Genomic DNA, 16689 nt, shown 5'->3' on the forward strand with positions numbered 1-16689 from the left:
AATGGGCAGGTCACGTGGCTCCCGGCTCTTGGCCGGACTGGAAGGACCATATGGCGCATGCCGGGGAGGATGCAGAAGGGGCGGGGGCAGGGGTGAGGGGGGGGGAAGGGAGCAGGAGTAGACCCAGGGTGAGAGAGGAGCGGGGCTGAGGGCGGGGGAGAGACAGGAGGCGGGAGGGAGCGCTCAGCCCGGACGCGTGCGCAGGCGCGGGGCGCGGGACTTGCTCCGGCAGCGGTCCGGGCCCCGCCCGCTCTCGGCTGCACCACCCTGGCTATAAAACCTGAGCGCCCGCGCGGACGGGACACGAGGAATTCGTTCCGCGCAGAAGGCACGACGTCCGAAGGCCCCAGGGTTATGAGACCATCACTGCTCAGGACCTACTAACAACTACAGGTAATTAATTACAATTCTTTCATTTTTGCTTGGAAATAAAAGCAGCAATGGAAGGCCCGATGTCCCTAGATATTCTGTGTGCGGACGTTTCTGAACATGTGTATGTGTGTTGAGACGGGCATTCCCACTCATAACTAAGGGCACATTTTGACTCGTGTCACTCAAATAACTACTGCAGGCTCTTTAATTTTTAAAAAAATGTTTTAATTTTGTAAGTGAAGAATAGGAACATCTTTGGATTTTTAATATTGCACAGCAACTCTGGTTATTTGGTAGTGGTGATTTCAAAGTCCTGAAAGCAATGAACTATTCCACTGTTTTACTTCTTCCAGAAGAAAAAAAAAAGCCCTTGTTATTAGCAAGATTTATTTTGCATGCACGTATTTTACGCACTTTGGAAGTGCCAAGTTATCTTTTTCAGTGAATAAAAGGGGCATCGTTATCTTAGGTACACACATCCTGGGAAATAATTTGAGTTGAGAGAAAGTTTGGTTGAGAGGAGGGGGAATGTGGAGAAAGAGGGGAGCCCACTCCTGCTACCTGTTACCACTCTGGAGGCGGCCAAGTCGCCAGCAGCCGCTGCAGGAGCCAGAAATTCAGTTGTCACTAAATGCTTTTTATTTCCCTTATTAAAAGCGGCAACTTCGCCATTGCCAATCGCTGACCATTGTAATTACTCAATCTTTTAAAGGGAGGTTTGAGGCGAACTTTGAAAAGCCCCAATAAAGAGCGGGCGGCCTTTTCAATGGGCTGTTTATTAGAGAGGAGCCTTCCGCACCTGATCCCCGGCGCGTGGAAGAGCGCTCTGCGCCTCGCCCCCAGCCCTAGCCGTGTGGCAAGCGCTATTGTACAAGGTGGATTTTCAGCAGAGGGCTAGGGGTGGGAGGCAAGAAAAGAAAAGCGATTTGAAATGGAAGATCTCTGCCCAAATTTGTTGCCAAATGTTTTGTTGATGGTGAAATAATTTGGTTGAAAGTACTTTCCCTCCACCATGCATTTGCTGTTCAATCTCCGGTTAGTATAATCTTCTTAAAAATCACTGTCGGCATTGGTTCATTACGTAATGGCTCTTCAACTTTAATCGCTAAGTACTGAGAAACCAGGACAGAGATGGGAACAGCATTATGACTTTCAAACTCATTTTTTTTTATGTGTGTAGAGTTGTGACTTCGAACTCATGCACATAAGTCTGAAGTCCCCGAAATGTACTAACTTTCACACATATTCTCGTGCCGGGCAATCACCATAAACAGACTTAAGTTAGTCACTAGAAAACATTGCGCGCATGAGTGTACATAGACATGAAGCCACTCTCTCCCCTCACCTCCAGTTCCATCTCCTCTCGTCCCCTACGTACCAGCGGGGCACACACGCACCATCTAAAACCCCGCATGTAACTTTCCCTTAGGAGCATCCATTTTGCAATGAGCTGGTACTTCTTTTCACATGCATTTCTAGAGGTAGGTTAGGAAGTGGGAGCTGAAAACGTATGAAGTTTTTGAATGTAGCGTTTTTTTCCCTTTTCTTTCTGTTTTCCTCTTCCCCTTTTGAATGTAGGAAACCGTAACATGACCAAATCGTACAGCGAGAGCGGGCTGATGGGCGAGCCCCAGCCCCAGGGTCCTCCAAGCTGGACAGACGAGTGCCTCAGTTCTCAGGACGAGGAACACGAAGCAGACAAGAAGGAGGACGACCTAGAGACTATGAATGCGGAAGAGGACTCCTTGAGGAACGGGGGAGAGGAGGAGGACGAAGACGAGGACCTGGAAGAAGAGGAAGAAGAGGAAGAGGAGGAAGATGATCAGAAGCCCAAGAGACGCGGCCCCAAAAAGAAGAAGATGACCAAGGCGCGCCTGGAGCGTTTTAAGCTGCGGCGAATGAAGGCCAACGCCCGGGAGCGGAACCGCATGCATGGTCTGAACGCGGCGCTGGACAACCTGCGCAAGGTGGTGCCCTGCTACTCCAAGACCCAGAAGCTGTCCAAAATCGAGACGCTGCGCTTGGCCAAGAACTACATCTGGGCGCTATCGGAGATCCTGCGTTCCGGCAAAAGCCCTGATTTGGTCTCCTTCGTACAGACACTCTGCAAGGGCTTATCCCAGCCCACCACCAACCTGGTTGCGGGCTGCCTTCAGCTCAATCCTCGGACTTTTCTGCCTGAACAGAACCAGGAAATGCCCCCGCACCTGCCAACAGCCAGCGCTTCCTTCCCTGTGCACCCCTACTCCTATCAGTCCCCGGGCTTGCCCAGCCCGCCGTACGGGACCATGGACAGCTCCCACGTCTTCCACGTCAAGCCGCCGCCGCACGCCTACAGCGCTGCGCTCGAGCCCTTCTTTGAAAGCCCCCTGACTGATTGCACCAGCCCTTCCTTTGACGGACCCCTCAGTCCGCCGCTCAGCATCAACGGCAACTTCTCCTTCAAACACGAACCGTCCACCGAGTTTGAGAAAAATTATGCCTTTACCATGCACTATCCTGCAGCGACCCTGGCAGGGGCCCAAAGCCACGGATCAATCTTCTCGGGCGCCGCTGCCCCTCGCTGTGAGATCCCTATAGACAATATCATGTCCTTCGATAGCCATTCACATCATGAGCGAGTCATGAGTGCCCAGCTCAATGCCATCTTTCACGAGTAGAGGCACTTCAGTGTCACCATCCCCGGAAAACGAATCCACTGTGCTTACAGTGCCTGTCGTGTTTACAAAAGGCAGCCCTTTGGGCACTACTGCTGCAAAGTGCAAATACTCCAAGCTTCAAGTGATAGATGTATTTATTGTCGTTACTGCCTTTGGAAGAAACAGGGGATCAAAGTTCCTGTTCACCTTATGTATTATTTTCTATAGCTCTTCTATTTTAAAAAAGAAAGTAGTACAGTAAAGTAAAAAAAAAAAAAAAAGCACCACAAATTTGGTGTAGCTGTATTCAGATCATATTAATTATCTGATCGGGATAACAAAATCACAAGCAATAATTAGGATCTATGCAATTTTTAAACTAGTAATGGGCCAATTAAAATATATATAAATATATATTTTTCAACCAGCATTTTACTACTTGTTACCTTTCCCATGCTGAATTATTTTGTTGTGATTTTGTACAGAATTTTTAATGACTTTTTATAATGTGGATTTCCTATTTTAAAACCATGCAGCTTCATCAATTTTTATACATATCAGAAAAGTAGAATTATATCTAATTTATACAAAATAATTTAACTAATTTAAACCAGCAGAAAAGTGCTTAGAAAGTTATTGTGTTGCCTTAGCACTTCTTTCCTCTCTAATTGTTAAAAAAATTGCACAATTTGAGCAATTCATTTCACTTTAAAGTCTTTCCCTCTCTTTAAAATAAAAACCAGATCCATAACTCTCAAGAAGATGAAAAAAGATGTATTTCCTATCAAAACATATCAATTCATTCATTGCACAAGCTTGTATATACATATTATAAATAAATGCCAACATACCCTTCTTTAAATCAAAAGCTGCTTGACTATCACATACAATTTGCACTGTTTCTTTTAGTCTTTGACTCCTTTGCATTCCATGATTTTACAGAGAATCTGAAGCTATTGGTGTTTCCAGAAAACATAAATGCATGATTTTATACATAGTCACACAAATCGTGGTTTGTCATATATTCATGTAATGAATCTGAGCCTAAATCAAATCAGGTTGTTAATGTTGGGATTTATACCTATTGTAGTCAATTAGTACAGTAGCTTAAATAAATTCAAACCATTTAATTCATGATTAGAACAATAGCTATTGCATGTAAAATGCAGTCCAGAATAAGTGCTGTTTGAGATGTGATACTGGTACCACTGGAATTGACCTGTACTGTAATCTTGTTTGTAATCCTGTATATTATGGTGTAATGCACAATTTAGAAAACACTCATTCAATTGCAATAAAAATAGTATTAAAAATTTGAGCAATTGTTGCATTTCTTCTTAAAGTTATTTTTTTAGTATAAATAATTCCTAAGTGGCCTAGCTGCTTTATTTTGCTGAGTTAAGAAAATACTAAACAGTATTTGTAGACTAAAAGAAAATAAAAATGAATAGAGTATTCTCTCTATTCATTTATCTTGCTTAGGGAGTCATCAGCTCTCCATAGATAATGAAAGGACCTGATATATTATTACCTGGAATTTGAAGCTGTGTGTGTGGGGAGGGGGAAGGTTGTCAAGAGACAAACAGTAGTTTTTGTTTTTCTTTGCTTTAAGTGTCTTCACATTTAGCTTTTGGGTTTCATTCTTTTAGATTATTGTTACATGTTTTCTTCAATTTTAAAGGGGGATTTGGTTAATTATTTAGAAACAAGACATAAACAAGTACCCTAGCTTAGTTTGCCTACATATTAAAACTATATTTAAAAAACTACCATTTTCTTGCTGCTTTGTTATCTGTACACTTTCCTGAGCTTAAATGTTCTCTAATGCAAAGCAGTACTATCCCAAAAAGAAAGTTATAGTTATATACTTTTAGGAAAAGCCTGAGGGAAATAATTTAATTAATCTACGGAATCTAAGAAATGACACTTTATAATTGTTCTGTTAATATCTTGTGATGATTTCAACAATTATTCCAAGAAAAAAGTTAATGAATTACTTGTCATCAGGAACTTACTATTTTTACTATAATGTGTTGGAAAGTGTAATTGCTTTCCTGCCCCCTTGGCACACCATTCTGCTGTTTCATAAAAAAAAATTCATTGGAAAAACTTACAGATGATTCCGTCCATTGTTAAGTCTGCTAAAAAAAAGTTTGGCATTTCTGTTACTCTGGATGCACTGACTGACAGGGATGATTCCCAGGGAATACTGTTTTGGCACTTGTGCTCTGACTGTACTGTGGTGCCCTGATTACTGTCATTAGTTACTCTATTGTTCCTCCTCTGATTTGGATGCCACATTGGATGACTACCTCCCTTCCCAAGCTTGTTCCTTTAATCTCCTTCTCATTGGTGATTTAGGGGTTCCAGAAAGCTGACCTCATTTAGCAAGCTGCTCCAGAAAAATGTGAGTAATCTAATGGACGGGAACAATTAGCCATACTAATAACATTGCCAATGGGGCTACATCATGCTGTGATGGTAGCAGCAAGGAATATTTCAACATTAAGAAAACGTTTGAGTGCAATTTAAAGTATATTATTTTAGCATGTTTTCCATCAGCCTTCATCACATGATAGAAATTCTTTTAAGTTAGTCCCAACTTCATCCAAAATGCAATAATCTCATTCCAAGCGAATCAGAGTTGTTTTAGAATCAAGCTGTTGCTTCCTACATCCAAGATTGCTCTCACTGTTCCTACTTTAAGAGACACAATACTGCTATGATGTCTGAACACTGCCATCCTCCCAGCCTAGGAGACCTGAAATGAACATTCAGATCTGATATGAACTATTCAGCAACTCAGTTTCACCTGTGATTAAAATTAGATAACTCATGCACACTAAAAACTGTTGCTGTAGTACGCAGAAAAAATAAAATAAAGACATTACAGGAATTAAAAGAATCCAGCTTTTAAAACAGCAAGCAGGAGAATCTATACTGTGGGATTTTGTGTGTGTGTGTGTGTGTGTGTGTGTGAGGTGGAAGTGAAGACTGCAATTAGGTTTGATTATTTTTTCCCATTTTGCTTGTATAACTTTTTTCTAAAGAATAAGGATTCTTTCAGTCAGTCAAGGAGTAACTCACATGCCACCATCTTTTATTCAAAGGCAGGCACAGATGTTCCTTCTGCAGGGGAGGTTTTAATTTATGAAAATGATATTGTTTATGCATGAATGAACTGAATGCACTCTGCATAACACACAGCACTTCCATCTGATCAGAGAAATACCACAGAACCAGTGCCAATGTCAGAAACATATTCTACAAATTTACTCACTTAAATGTTTAATGAATATTTGGAAGTCATTTTCAAACCACAAGAAACCTTTTCAATGATCTTTTTCTTTTTGTTTTGAATTGTTAGCTGTATGTAAAAAACACTCTTATAATTCTTATAATAAGCTAATACCTATATTTACCTGACTAGATAAGAAAATGTTTTACTAAGTGAAAAGCAACCAAAAAAATAAGAAGAAGAAGACAGAAACACTGGCAATTTTAGCTTCAATGAGAAAAAAATATTCCTATTAAATAAGGTGCTTAGATCTACTTATTTAATGTGAAATGTGAAAATGCTCCAAAGAGTTATTTCCAGAAAAAAGCTGGAATTTAAATTCAGTGAACCATTTCAAAGTTAGAGACAAAATTTGGCTAAATATTTTAACAGGTACATAATTCCTTTTGAACAGAACTCTGCATAACTTAGATTTCATTCACATGACATTTATATAGTATGATCTTTCTACTTTTAAAAAGACAAAGGCAATTTTTTTATTGTTTAAAATATTTTATTTATTTATTTCTAGACAGAGGGGAAGGTAGGGAGAGAGAAAGGGAGGGAGGGAAACATCAATGTGTGGTTGCCTCTTGTGTGCCCCCTACTGGGGACCTGGCCTGCAACCCAGGCATGTGCCCTGACTGGGAATCTAACTGGCGACCCTTCGGTTCACAGGCCAGCACTCAGTCCACTGAGCCACAGTAGCCAGGGCTAAAGGCAAATTAAGATGAAGGATTAGAATACCTTAAGAATGTTCTACTAATTTTAGGTTTATAATATGTTACACTAAAATAACATTTGAAACAAATTTGTGTTCTAATTTATTAAAACTCCCTATGTTTTCACATTTGAAAGTCTATAATTCTTATAAAATTAATGCATTTCTGAAAGCAGCTAGCAATTACTAAAATGATATATGGATCATTAGCTAACAGTTTGAACCAAGCTGTTTTAGTTCTATAATTAAACAAGAGATTTAAAGTGAAAATGTCTATTAAGCAATTAATAAAACCAAATTTCAAAGCATAGGCTGATTTTGTCCTAATGGGAATCATAAAATAGCAAAGCTATTTCTTAAGCTACACTAAAGTACCCCTGCCTTCTTTTTTCCCTTCCCTCCACCAGCACTCACTTCCTGAAAGCAATCTAAAAAGATCTTTAATTCCAGGGTCTGATAAAGAATAGAAGAGCCAATGCAACATCTTGTGGAACACCGGGACTGAGAACTCTTGTTGTTATCATTGCACAGAGGCGTTCTGGCATCAGATGCGCAGTGATTTGTATGGTGGCACAATCATTGGCTCCTGGCCAGGCATTATGTTCCAGAGGACACTATTGTCAAGATCCATTCAACTAGAAATCTGCACTGTATGCACTCAAAAGTTGAGATCATCTGACTTCCTACGTCAGAAAGAATTCTGTGCTGGCAATTGACTCGGACTCTCTTTACAGACACTAACACTTGGTTCAATGGCTCTGATGGAATTAGCCATGTGACCTAACTAGTGGCATCAGCAAGACAAGGCCACAGACTCTGGGGACTTCTGTATAAATTGCTAATCTTAAAATATCTTAAAATGCAGAGTATTATGTTAATGCTAGACTACATTTTCAGATACATGAAGTGTGGATTTGGTCATCTAGACATTATCATGCTATTTGTCCCGCTAATTCAGAGGTAGGTGGACAGTGACAATAGCCATCTTTACAGATCATTAGGTTTGGAGCAATCCAAAAGCATGCATCTGGTTGGGAAATGATATGTAGAAATTCAAGAATAAGTTTACTCTCACATAGGAAGCGACTTGGTAACATTACTGTTAACAAGATTCAAATCTAACCATGCTTGAGCCTTTGATGTCTTAAGGACAAACAGCCAGAAGGATGCCTACTGGGCTTCACATGCTTAGTACTTCAGTGTTAAGTGCTTTCCATTCATTCACACATTTCACCATCACAGTAGCCCTGTTCTTTATTTTGTAGATGCAGGAACTGCAGGAAGCTGGAAACTTGTATTAGAGGTTTCCTTTCTTCATTCAGGTTCTTGTTCAAATAGCACTTCCTCAAAGAAGTCTTTCTTGATATTTATCTGAAGTAGTAACCACCTTCAATGCAACTAAATCCATTATTACATTGCTCTTCCCCTTTTTAGAGCATTCATTTATCTGCGTTATCTTGCTTGTTTATTTTGTTTAGTTTATTTTTAAATTATCTATCTCCATAGTAGAATATGGGCTTCAAAGAACAGGAATGTTGTCTCTTTCGTTTGTTGCTGTTTCTCTGGTGCTTAGAAGACCTAGGAGATCCTCGGTAAATATTAACATCCTAAGGGAATGACACCACACTGATGCAAAAGCTTGTTGCCTTAACCACTATGCTACAAATCAAGTCAGCTGAGAATGGAAAGGGCTATACATGATTCTCAGCCCAATGAAAGTTGTGTGCATTAATTCTATTTTAAAAAAATAATTGAGACTAATTTCCTACTGCATAGCATGGCACCAAATTCTCCACCCCTCATTCCTTTCAAGGATCAGAAGTCATGAGTTATCAGTCATATTTCGTTTATATTTATATCAATTGGTTAAATATATTTCAGAACTAAAATAAAAAAAGAACTAACATATTCTTGGCTCTTTCCAGACCATATCATTTTGTTATATTCATTAAGAACTTGAATACATGTTACTTTTTTTTCTGCTCATCATTCTTCTAGCAGTTGTTCTTGTTCTATTATTATTGTTATGTAAAATTGTCCCAAATTTCTTATCATCATCATTGAAAAATTTAGATTACAGCAGATCAGAATCCAACCCATAAGGATTATGTATTCCAGTAATAAGTCTGGGAATTTGAATAGCATTCAACAAATTAAAAAGTAAAAATAGGCTGCCTGTAGGCAGGTGATAGCATACAAATAGATATCCACAATGTAAAAGAAAGTACTTCATAGCCTTTTTTCAAAGTATCAAGTAGACTAAAAAAAGTGGTAAGTTTATAGGAAATATGATATTCTTTGTGAATACAACACAATTGTAGCACATAGAGTTATTTTTAACAATATCAGGTATTCACTTGAGCTCTACACACAAATTCTGGTGAGATCTGCTTAGGGAACAAAACATACAAGGATCAGTATTCCTGAAAAATGATTTAGTATAAAATCACTGAGAACTGCATTGAGATAAATGCAGCTGAATTAATTAACCTGTAATTTTTACTTTAAAATATTCACTGTAGAGACTTCTAGTCACAATGGCAGCATAGGTGAACATGGGTCACCTTCTTGCACAACCACAGCAAAATTACAACTAAAACAAGGAACAACCATCACTCAGAACTATCAGAAATAGAGTTGAATGGAAGTCTGACAACTACGGAATTTAAGAAACCACATCCATCCAGACTGGTAGGAGGGGTGGAGATACAGAACAGGCCAGTCCCACATCCATGTGTGGTGGATAAAAATTCAGGAGGACTATCTCAGGAGTGAGGAGTCCCAGCCCTACACCAGGTCCTCCAGCCCAGGGTTCCAGTGCCAGGAAGATAAGTCCCAATAACTTCTGGCTGTAAAAAAGTGGAGATTGAGTCAGTAGAAGAAACTTTCAGAGTCCCAAGAAGTTCTCAAAGAACCCACATACGGACCCATCTACTCAAACTCACTCCCCTTGAGCTCCAGCACTGGGGTAGCAGCTTGAAAGGTGCCAGTGGAATACAGGGTATAATGTAGGAGACCCAAACTGGGGAACTGCTTAAGTGTTCATGACATTCAAAAAAACTACCCAGAGGACTAGAAGATGTGGACATTTATTACTCACATCATAGGGGAATGCACCAATGGTAGCAGGTTGGTGTGAGAGAGACCACACCCCTCTGGTCTGAGGTTCATTATAAGGAGTCCAAGACAAAGGCAGCACAGGTCCAGGTTGCACAAACCTGTGTGTGGCTGGAAGCTACATTACATCCATATGCACGTGCAGAAGAAAAGGGTTAAGAAGCAGTCACAGGACAAGAAGTTGCTCCCAAAAGAAGAAAAGGAAGGAGGCACAATCCATTCTTTAAAACAATACACATTCCTTCTGGCCAGGGACCTCGTGGTCAGCCCTTGTCACAGTTGGTGGGAAAGTTATGTATTGACCACACACAGGGATAAACAAGTGCCTGGCATCAAGGCAAAAACTGGGAGAGAGCTTCCTCCCAGACAGAAAGGTGGTCAGAGGCCACTGTCCCTTTTCTGAACCCTTCCATCAAAGCCACAGAGCTGGCAGGCTGGTACTATATCTGAGACTCCATCAACCTGGCTAACACTGTTTGCCCTGACCAGGAGATCCCCTGAGACTCAGTCCCACCCAACTCATGGACCCATCTAAGCTGCTTTTCCATTTGAACAGCAGGTCTTGGCTCCTGCTTCACAATGCCCTAAATCCTCTCAAACCAAGCATCAGCCAGCCTCAGTGAGCCCTCAGCCCCTGTACTGCTTGCTAAGTGTCCCCAGGCCCAGCACTAGCAGCAGCTAGCCTAAATTCAGAGCTTGGCTTCTCTTGGGAATCTCTAAGCCCAGTACAAATAGTAGCCATCTCAGATTGCTTTATAGCTCAGTCAGGGTGGCTCTGGGCAAAACACTAGTGGGCCTGACCTTAGTCTGAACTACCTCGGAAACCCCAGAGCCTACACACCCAGGGGACAGCTATAGACCACATTGAAGCACCACCAACCTGCACAGCTGATCCTCCATGGACCACAGAGATTGGTGGTAAGATGTCACAGCCAATCCTTGCAGCTGACTGGCCTGGCTAAATCCCTCCCATTGACCTGACAAAGGCAATCAAGGCTCAACTATAAGAGGAGAGTATACTCAGCCCACATGGAGGCCATACCTTGAGTACGCAGCTGGGGTGATAGGGGAGGCTATGCCACTTGAACCTGCAGAACACCTACTACATTAGGCCATGCTACCAAGACAGTGAGTCTTAGCAGCTCCATCAAATACACAGAAACAAACACAGGGAGAATGTCAAAATGAAAGACAAAGAAACATGGCCCAAATGAAAGAACAGATCAAAACTTCAGAAAAAGAACTAAACAAAATGGAGATAAGCAATCTGTCAGATGTAGAGTTCAAAACACTAGTTATAGAGATGTGCAGGGAACTTAGTAAGGATCTTAATAGCATAAAAAGGATCCAGTCAGAAATGAAGGATACACTAATTGAAGCCACAGTAATCACAAAAGACGAAGAAATAAAAGGCATCCAAATTGGAAAGGAAGAAGTAAACCTGTCATTATTTGCAGATGACATGATACTTTTCATAGAGAATGCCAAAGACTCCACCAAGAACTACTAGAACTGATAAATGAATAAAGCAGAGTAGCAGGATGCAAAATTATTATCTAGGAGCCAGTTGCATTTTTATATGCCAATAATGAACTAACAGAAAGAGAAATTAAGAAAACAATTCCATTCACAATTTGCTACAAAAAGAATATAATACCTAGCAATAAACCTAACTAATGGTATAAAAGACCTGTACTTGGAACATTATAAGACACAAATAAGTGGAAGCACACACTGTGTGCATGGATAGAAAGGATTAACATCATTAAAATGTCCATACTGCCCAAAGTAATCTATAGGTTCAACACAATTCCCATCAAGAGTCCAAAGGTGTATTTCACAGAACTAAAACAAAAAAATTTATATGGAACCACAAAAGGCCCCACATAGCAGCAGTGGTCCTGAGAAGGAGGAACAAAGTTGGAGAAATCACACTGTCTAATATCAAACTATACTATAAGGCCATAGGAATCAGAGCAGCATGGTACTGGCATAAAAACAGACACACAGGTCAATGGAACAGAATAGAGAGCCCAGAAATAAACCTGCACCTTTATAGTCAACTAGTATTCTACAGGGGAAGCCCACACAAACTATGGGCTAAAGATAGTTTATTCAATGAGGATGTTGGAAAAACTGGACAGATATGTGCAGAAAAATGAAACTAGATCACCTTCTTACACCACACACAAGAACAAATTCAAAATGGATCAAAGACTTAAATGTTGGACTTGAAACCATGAAAATTATAGAAAAAAAACATAGGCAGCAAAATCTCAGACATTGCTCCTAGCAATATTTTATTGGATATATCTCTCAAGGCAAGGGAAACAAAAGAAAAAAAAAATAAATGTAGCTACATCAAACTAAAAAGTTTTTGCACAGCAAAGGAAATCATCTGCAAAATAGAAGGACAATCCATGGAATGGGAGGACATATTCTCTGATACATCTGATAAGGGGTTAATATCCAAAATTTATAAAGTACTTACAAAACTCAACACCAAAAAAACAAACAAACAACCTAATTGAAAAATGGACAAAGGACCCGAATAGACACTTATACAAAGAGGACATACAGATGGCCAATAGACACATGAAAAGATGCTTAATGTTACTAATCATCAGAAAAATGAAAATTAAAGTCACAATGAGATATCACATCTGTTAAAATGTCTGTCATTAATAAATCAACAAACAATAAGTGCTGGTGATGATGTGGATAAAGGAGAACCCTTTTGCACTATTGGTGGGAAAGCAGTATGGAGATACCTCAAAAATTAAAAATGGATCTGTCTTTTGACCTAGCAATCTCACTTTTGAGAATATATCCAAAGGAGCCCAAAACACTAATTCAAAAGAATATAAGCACACCTGTGTCATTGCAGCATTATTTACAATCACCAAGATATGGAAGTGGCCTAAGTGTCCATCAGTAAATGAGTGGATAAAACAACTATGGAACATTGACACAATGGAATACTACTCAGCAGTAAAAAAAGAAGATAAATTTTACCCTTTGCAACAGTATGGATGGACCTGGAGAACATTATGCTGAATGAAATAAGCCAGTTATAGAAAGATAAATACCATATGATTTCATTCATATGTAGACCTTAATGAACAAACTGAACTAATGAGGAAAATGGGGACAGACTCATAGATGGATAACAGGATGACAGGTGGGTGAGTGGAGCTTTTGAAGAGAGAAGTTGCTGGAGAAAACTGAAGGTTTGGAATAGTTTGAGAATAAGGAGAGGAAGCTAAAACCAATCAATAATAGCATAACAGGGCTTAGGGCCAAGCATACTTTAGAGGCCATAATGCTGCAGGAGTTTGTAGAAGCCTCAACCTGTATGCTTCAGCTAAAATCTCTCAGTAGCCCACACTTCATGGTGGGGACCCAAGAGGGTTGCAAGTTTTAATAATATTTTAGATTGGGGTGTCAAACTCATGGTCACTGGGGCCACATCAGCCTTGCCGTTGCCTTCAAGGGGCCAAATGTAAGGAGTAGTTACATTTATACAGTCCTAAAATTCTTTTGGCCCTTTGAAGGCAACTGTGAGGCTGATGTGGTCCCCGGTAAAAATGAATTTGACACCTTTGATTTAGATTAAAGAGGTGAAGGTGATGACAAGAGAGAAGTTGCAGCGACACACCATGGACCCAGGAGAATGAACTCATCTGGTAGACAGGCAAAGATGGTCTCCAACAATTCTCCGGTAACTTGGAAGACAGAGAAATGACCTGGCAAACCCGTGTATCTGGCTATGATCTTTGGCAGACTGTTGTAAGTGTTCATTGACTTCTTTTAGCCACACAAGACAGGATTTTACAAGAAAGCAATACATAAGCATAGTTCAGAAGAACTATACAAGGACAGAAAAAAAAACTCTGGCTAAGAAAAAAAATGGTCTAAAGGCAAGAAATGGCCTTAAAGCAATGATAAAATATAGGCTGATTCCAGTTAAACATGTCTTTAGGTCAAGCCCCAGTGAAGGGAGTGTGGCTGGAAGACACAGTTTACCAGATAAAAATACTTCTGAAAACATTGTGAGCATTAAACCCCAATAACCTAACTTGGAGGGGGCAGTCTCAAAGAGATTTATGGGAATGGCTTGTGTTTATTATATAATATGATTCTATGTATATAATATATAACATGTATCAGTGAGCTGCATAAAAAAAGATCACAAAGTTTCTAAAGAAATTGTATCCATTTGGACCGAAAGGAACAAAAACAATTCAAAATTTTTAAAAAACCAAAGACCTCGGAACTCTCAACTTTTTATGGATAGAGAAATGACAGAAACAGCTACTCAGTGGCCATTATGAACCATTTCTTGATGAAAAGAAGAATGGATCAGTGACTATGATGTACTTTCTGGGTTTTTCCCTCCCTTTTTAGTTTGGGAGCATCCATTGTGGTTATCTGCTGCCTGCCTTACCCCTGCATGTGGACGCATGTGGACATGTCGGGGAGAGGGTATGATGCTCAGAGCCCCTGCAGCCATCTGGGAACTGCCGGTGGTGTCCTTGTTCACACCTGGGCATAGTGAGGTAGAAGGTTGGGAAGACCCTGATTTTGTCATGACCGAGCCAGGAACAGCCTGACTCTGGGCCTCTGTTTATGTGCAAAGTACGATCTTATTTTAAAACCACTTTCAGGTGGGTGTTCTGTTATTTATAAATGATAGAAAAATAAGCAAGCCTTGTGGTAAAAAGGGCAGGGGTAAAAGGTAAGAAGAAGAGGAAAGAACACTCACTGATTGTCTAAAATACATGGAATCAACTAGTGTGCTTGTTTAAAATACACATTTCTAGGAATAGTTCAGTTATAGATTCAGAATCTGAGAGCATCAGTGAGGGGTACAAACTCAGAATTTTCATGTAAAACAAACTGAACATTCTTAAGCATATAAGTTTGAAAGGAGCAGGAGTTTGTGATCAGAAAGAGTGTTATTTTGAGTCTAAGCATTCAAGAAGTCTATAAGGCCCTGCAATGGAGGGCACCATAGGTTGTTGGGATGAGTGTCATGGAAATTTAAGACTGTCAGCGGTGTCCAACCTGCATCCCATGGGCCACATGAGGCCCAGGATGGCTGTGAATGCAGCCCAACACAAAATCGTAAATTTACTTAAAATGTTATGAGATATTTTTGTGTGATCACATGTTGCAATGTATTTAATGTGTGGCCCAAGACAACTCTTATTCTTCCAGTGTGGCCTGGAGACACCAAAAGGTTGGACACCCTTGGTAGGGTATTGTATGGGACACCAGAGTGCCCCAAATGGTAACAGAAAATGACATAAAAGTCAAAGACAGCGAACCTAGTACCACGCTCTTTGATGTCTATTTGGCAAGACGCCTGAAGGCAGTGGGCTAGTCTCAACAGTGAGAAGGGACACTGCCTCCTCTGTGCAATGCCTTTTCCCACAGCTATAATAGTGTGAGCTATAGAAAACGAGGGTAGATTTCTGATTTAAATTTTCTATGTGCGTATCTGGTTATACCTACTTTAAGATTTTACCTTATGGCATCGCTAGTAGTTACCACAGGAGTTTCAAAGTCTCTATTTGGTGGAAATACATTTCAAATAGTTTGTTCTAAGTTCATAAATATCAGTACCTACCTAAAAGGGGGCCTTAAAAATTTAAGGGAAAGGGTGGAAGTGTCTATTCTTTATTCCTGTGTTATCAGTTGTTATTGTTTTTGAGGAGCTAGAGAGCACATGGTCATTGTCATCACATATGGGAGGGGGAAGGGATGCATCCTACAACACAGAGTTTCTACAGTTCTAAACAGAGCTGCAGTCTGAGTTGACCTAAGTGTGAAAACTGGCACATGAAGAGAATTTGATATTCTGCAATGGTGGAACTTAGTTTTTTTCTATTTTATCTGTAAGTCTTGCAGTGACATACGGCTCTTCACCTTTTAGGCAGTGGGAGCAAGAGTAACAGGGATATTCTGACAAAATCTCCACTCACCATCGGAGGAAAGCTGTCCCCCTGATACATTGAAAACGTGCCCATTTAGCATCAGAAATGACTGAGAGATGGATGTAATCAAAGATCACTTTATCCAAAACATAGGGGACATGAGGAAATTGTGCCATGATTTTTTCTCACCCATGAGATATAACATGTTGAACAATATCAGCATTTAATACAGAAACTCAATTTAAAAAGTTATGCATTCATGCATTCCACAAAAACACATTTATTGAGCATCTGTTTTGCTAAAAGCACTAGACAGAGTCATAAACAAGCAGACTAGGTCATTGTTGTTGTCAAGGTGCCCAGCTAATGTGAGAAGACAGACAGGCAAGAAATAAGTAAGCAACTAAGTCAGCTACAGACTTTCAGATAGTGGGAAGTGTAACAAAGAAAGCAACATTGAGTAGGGGTGAACTTTTTTTTTTTTTGAGAGAGAGAGAGAGAGGGAGGGAGGGAGAGAGAGGGAACCTTTTGTTCCACTTATTCATGGATTCATTAGTTGCTTCTTGTATGTGCTCTGACCAAGGATTGAACCCACAACCTTGGCATATTGGGAGGACACTCTAA

General features: G+C 40.2%; 1 protein-coding gene across 1 annotated transcript; it reads left to right on the forward strand.

Annotated features, from left to right (window-relative positions):
• The first annotated feature begins 228 nt into the window (after positions 1-228).
• Positions 229-4329, forward strand: NEUROD1 (neuronal differentiation 1). Its single transcript, XM_028510584.2, has 2 exons — positions 229-393; positions 1951-4329. Exon 2 carries the CDS (start codon positions 1962-1964, stop codon positions 3030-3032), a length of 1071 nt encoding a protein of 356 aa, XP_028366385.1. The 5' UTR covers positions 229-393; positions 1951-1961; the 3' UTR covers positions 3033-4329.
• Positions 4330-16689: the final 12360 nt, after the last annotated feature.

Source organism: Phyllostomus discolor, chromosome 4, assembly GCF_004126475.2.
Source record: "Phyllostomus discolor isolate MPI-MPIP mPhyDis1 chromosome 4, mPhyDis1.pri.v3, whole genome shotgun sequence".
NCBI classification, from domain to species: Eukaryota; Metazoa; Chordata; class Mammalia; order Chiroptera; family Phyllostomidae; genus Phyllostomus; species Phyllostomus discolor.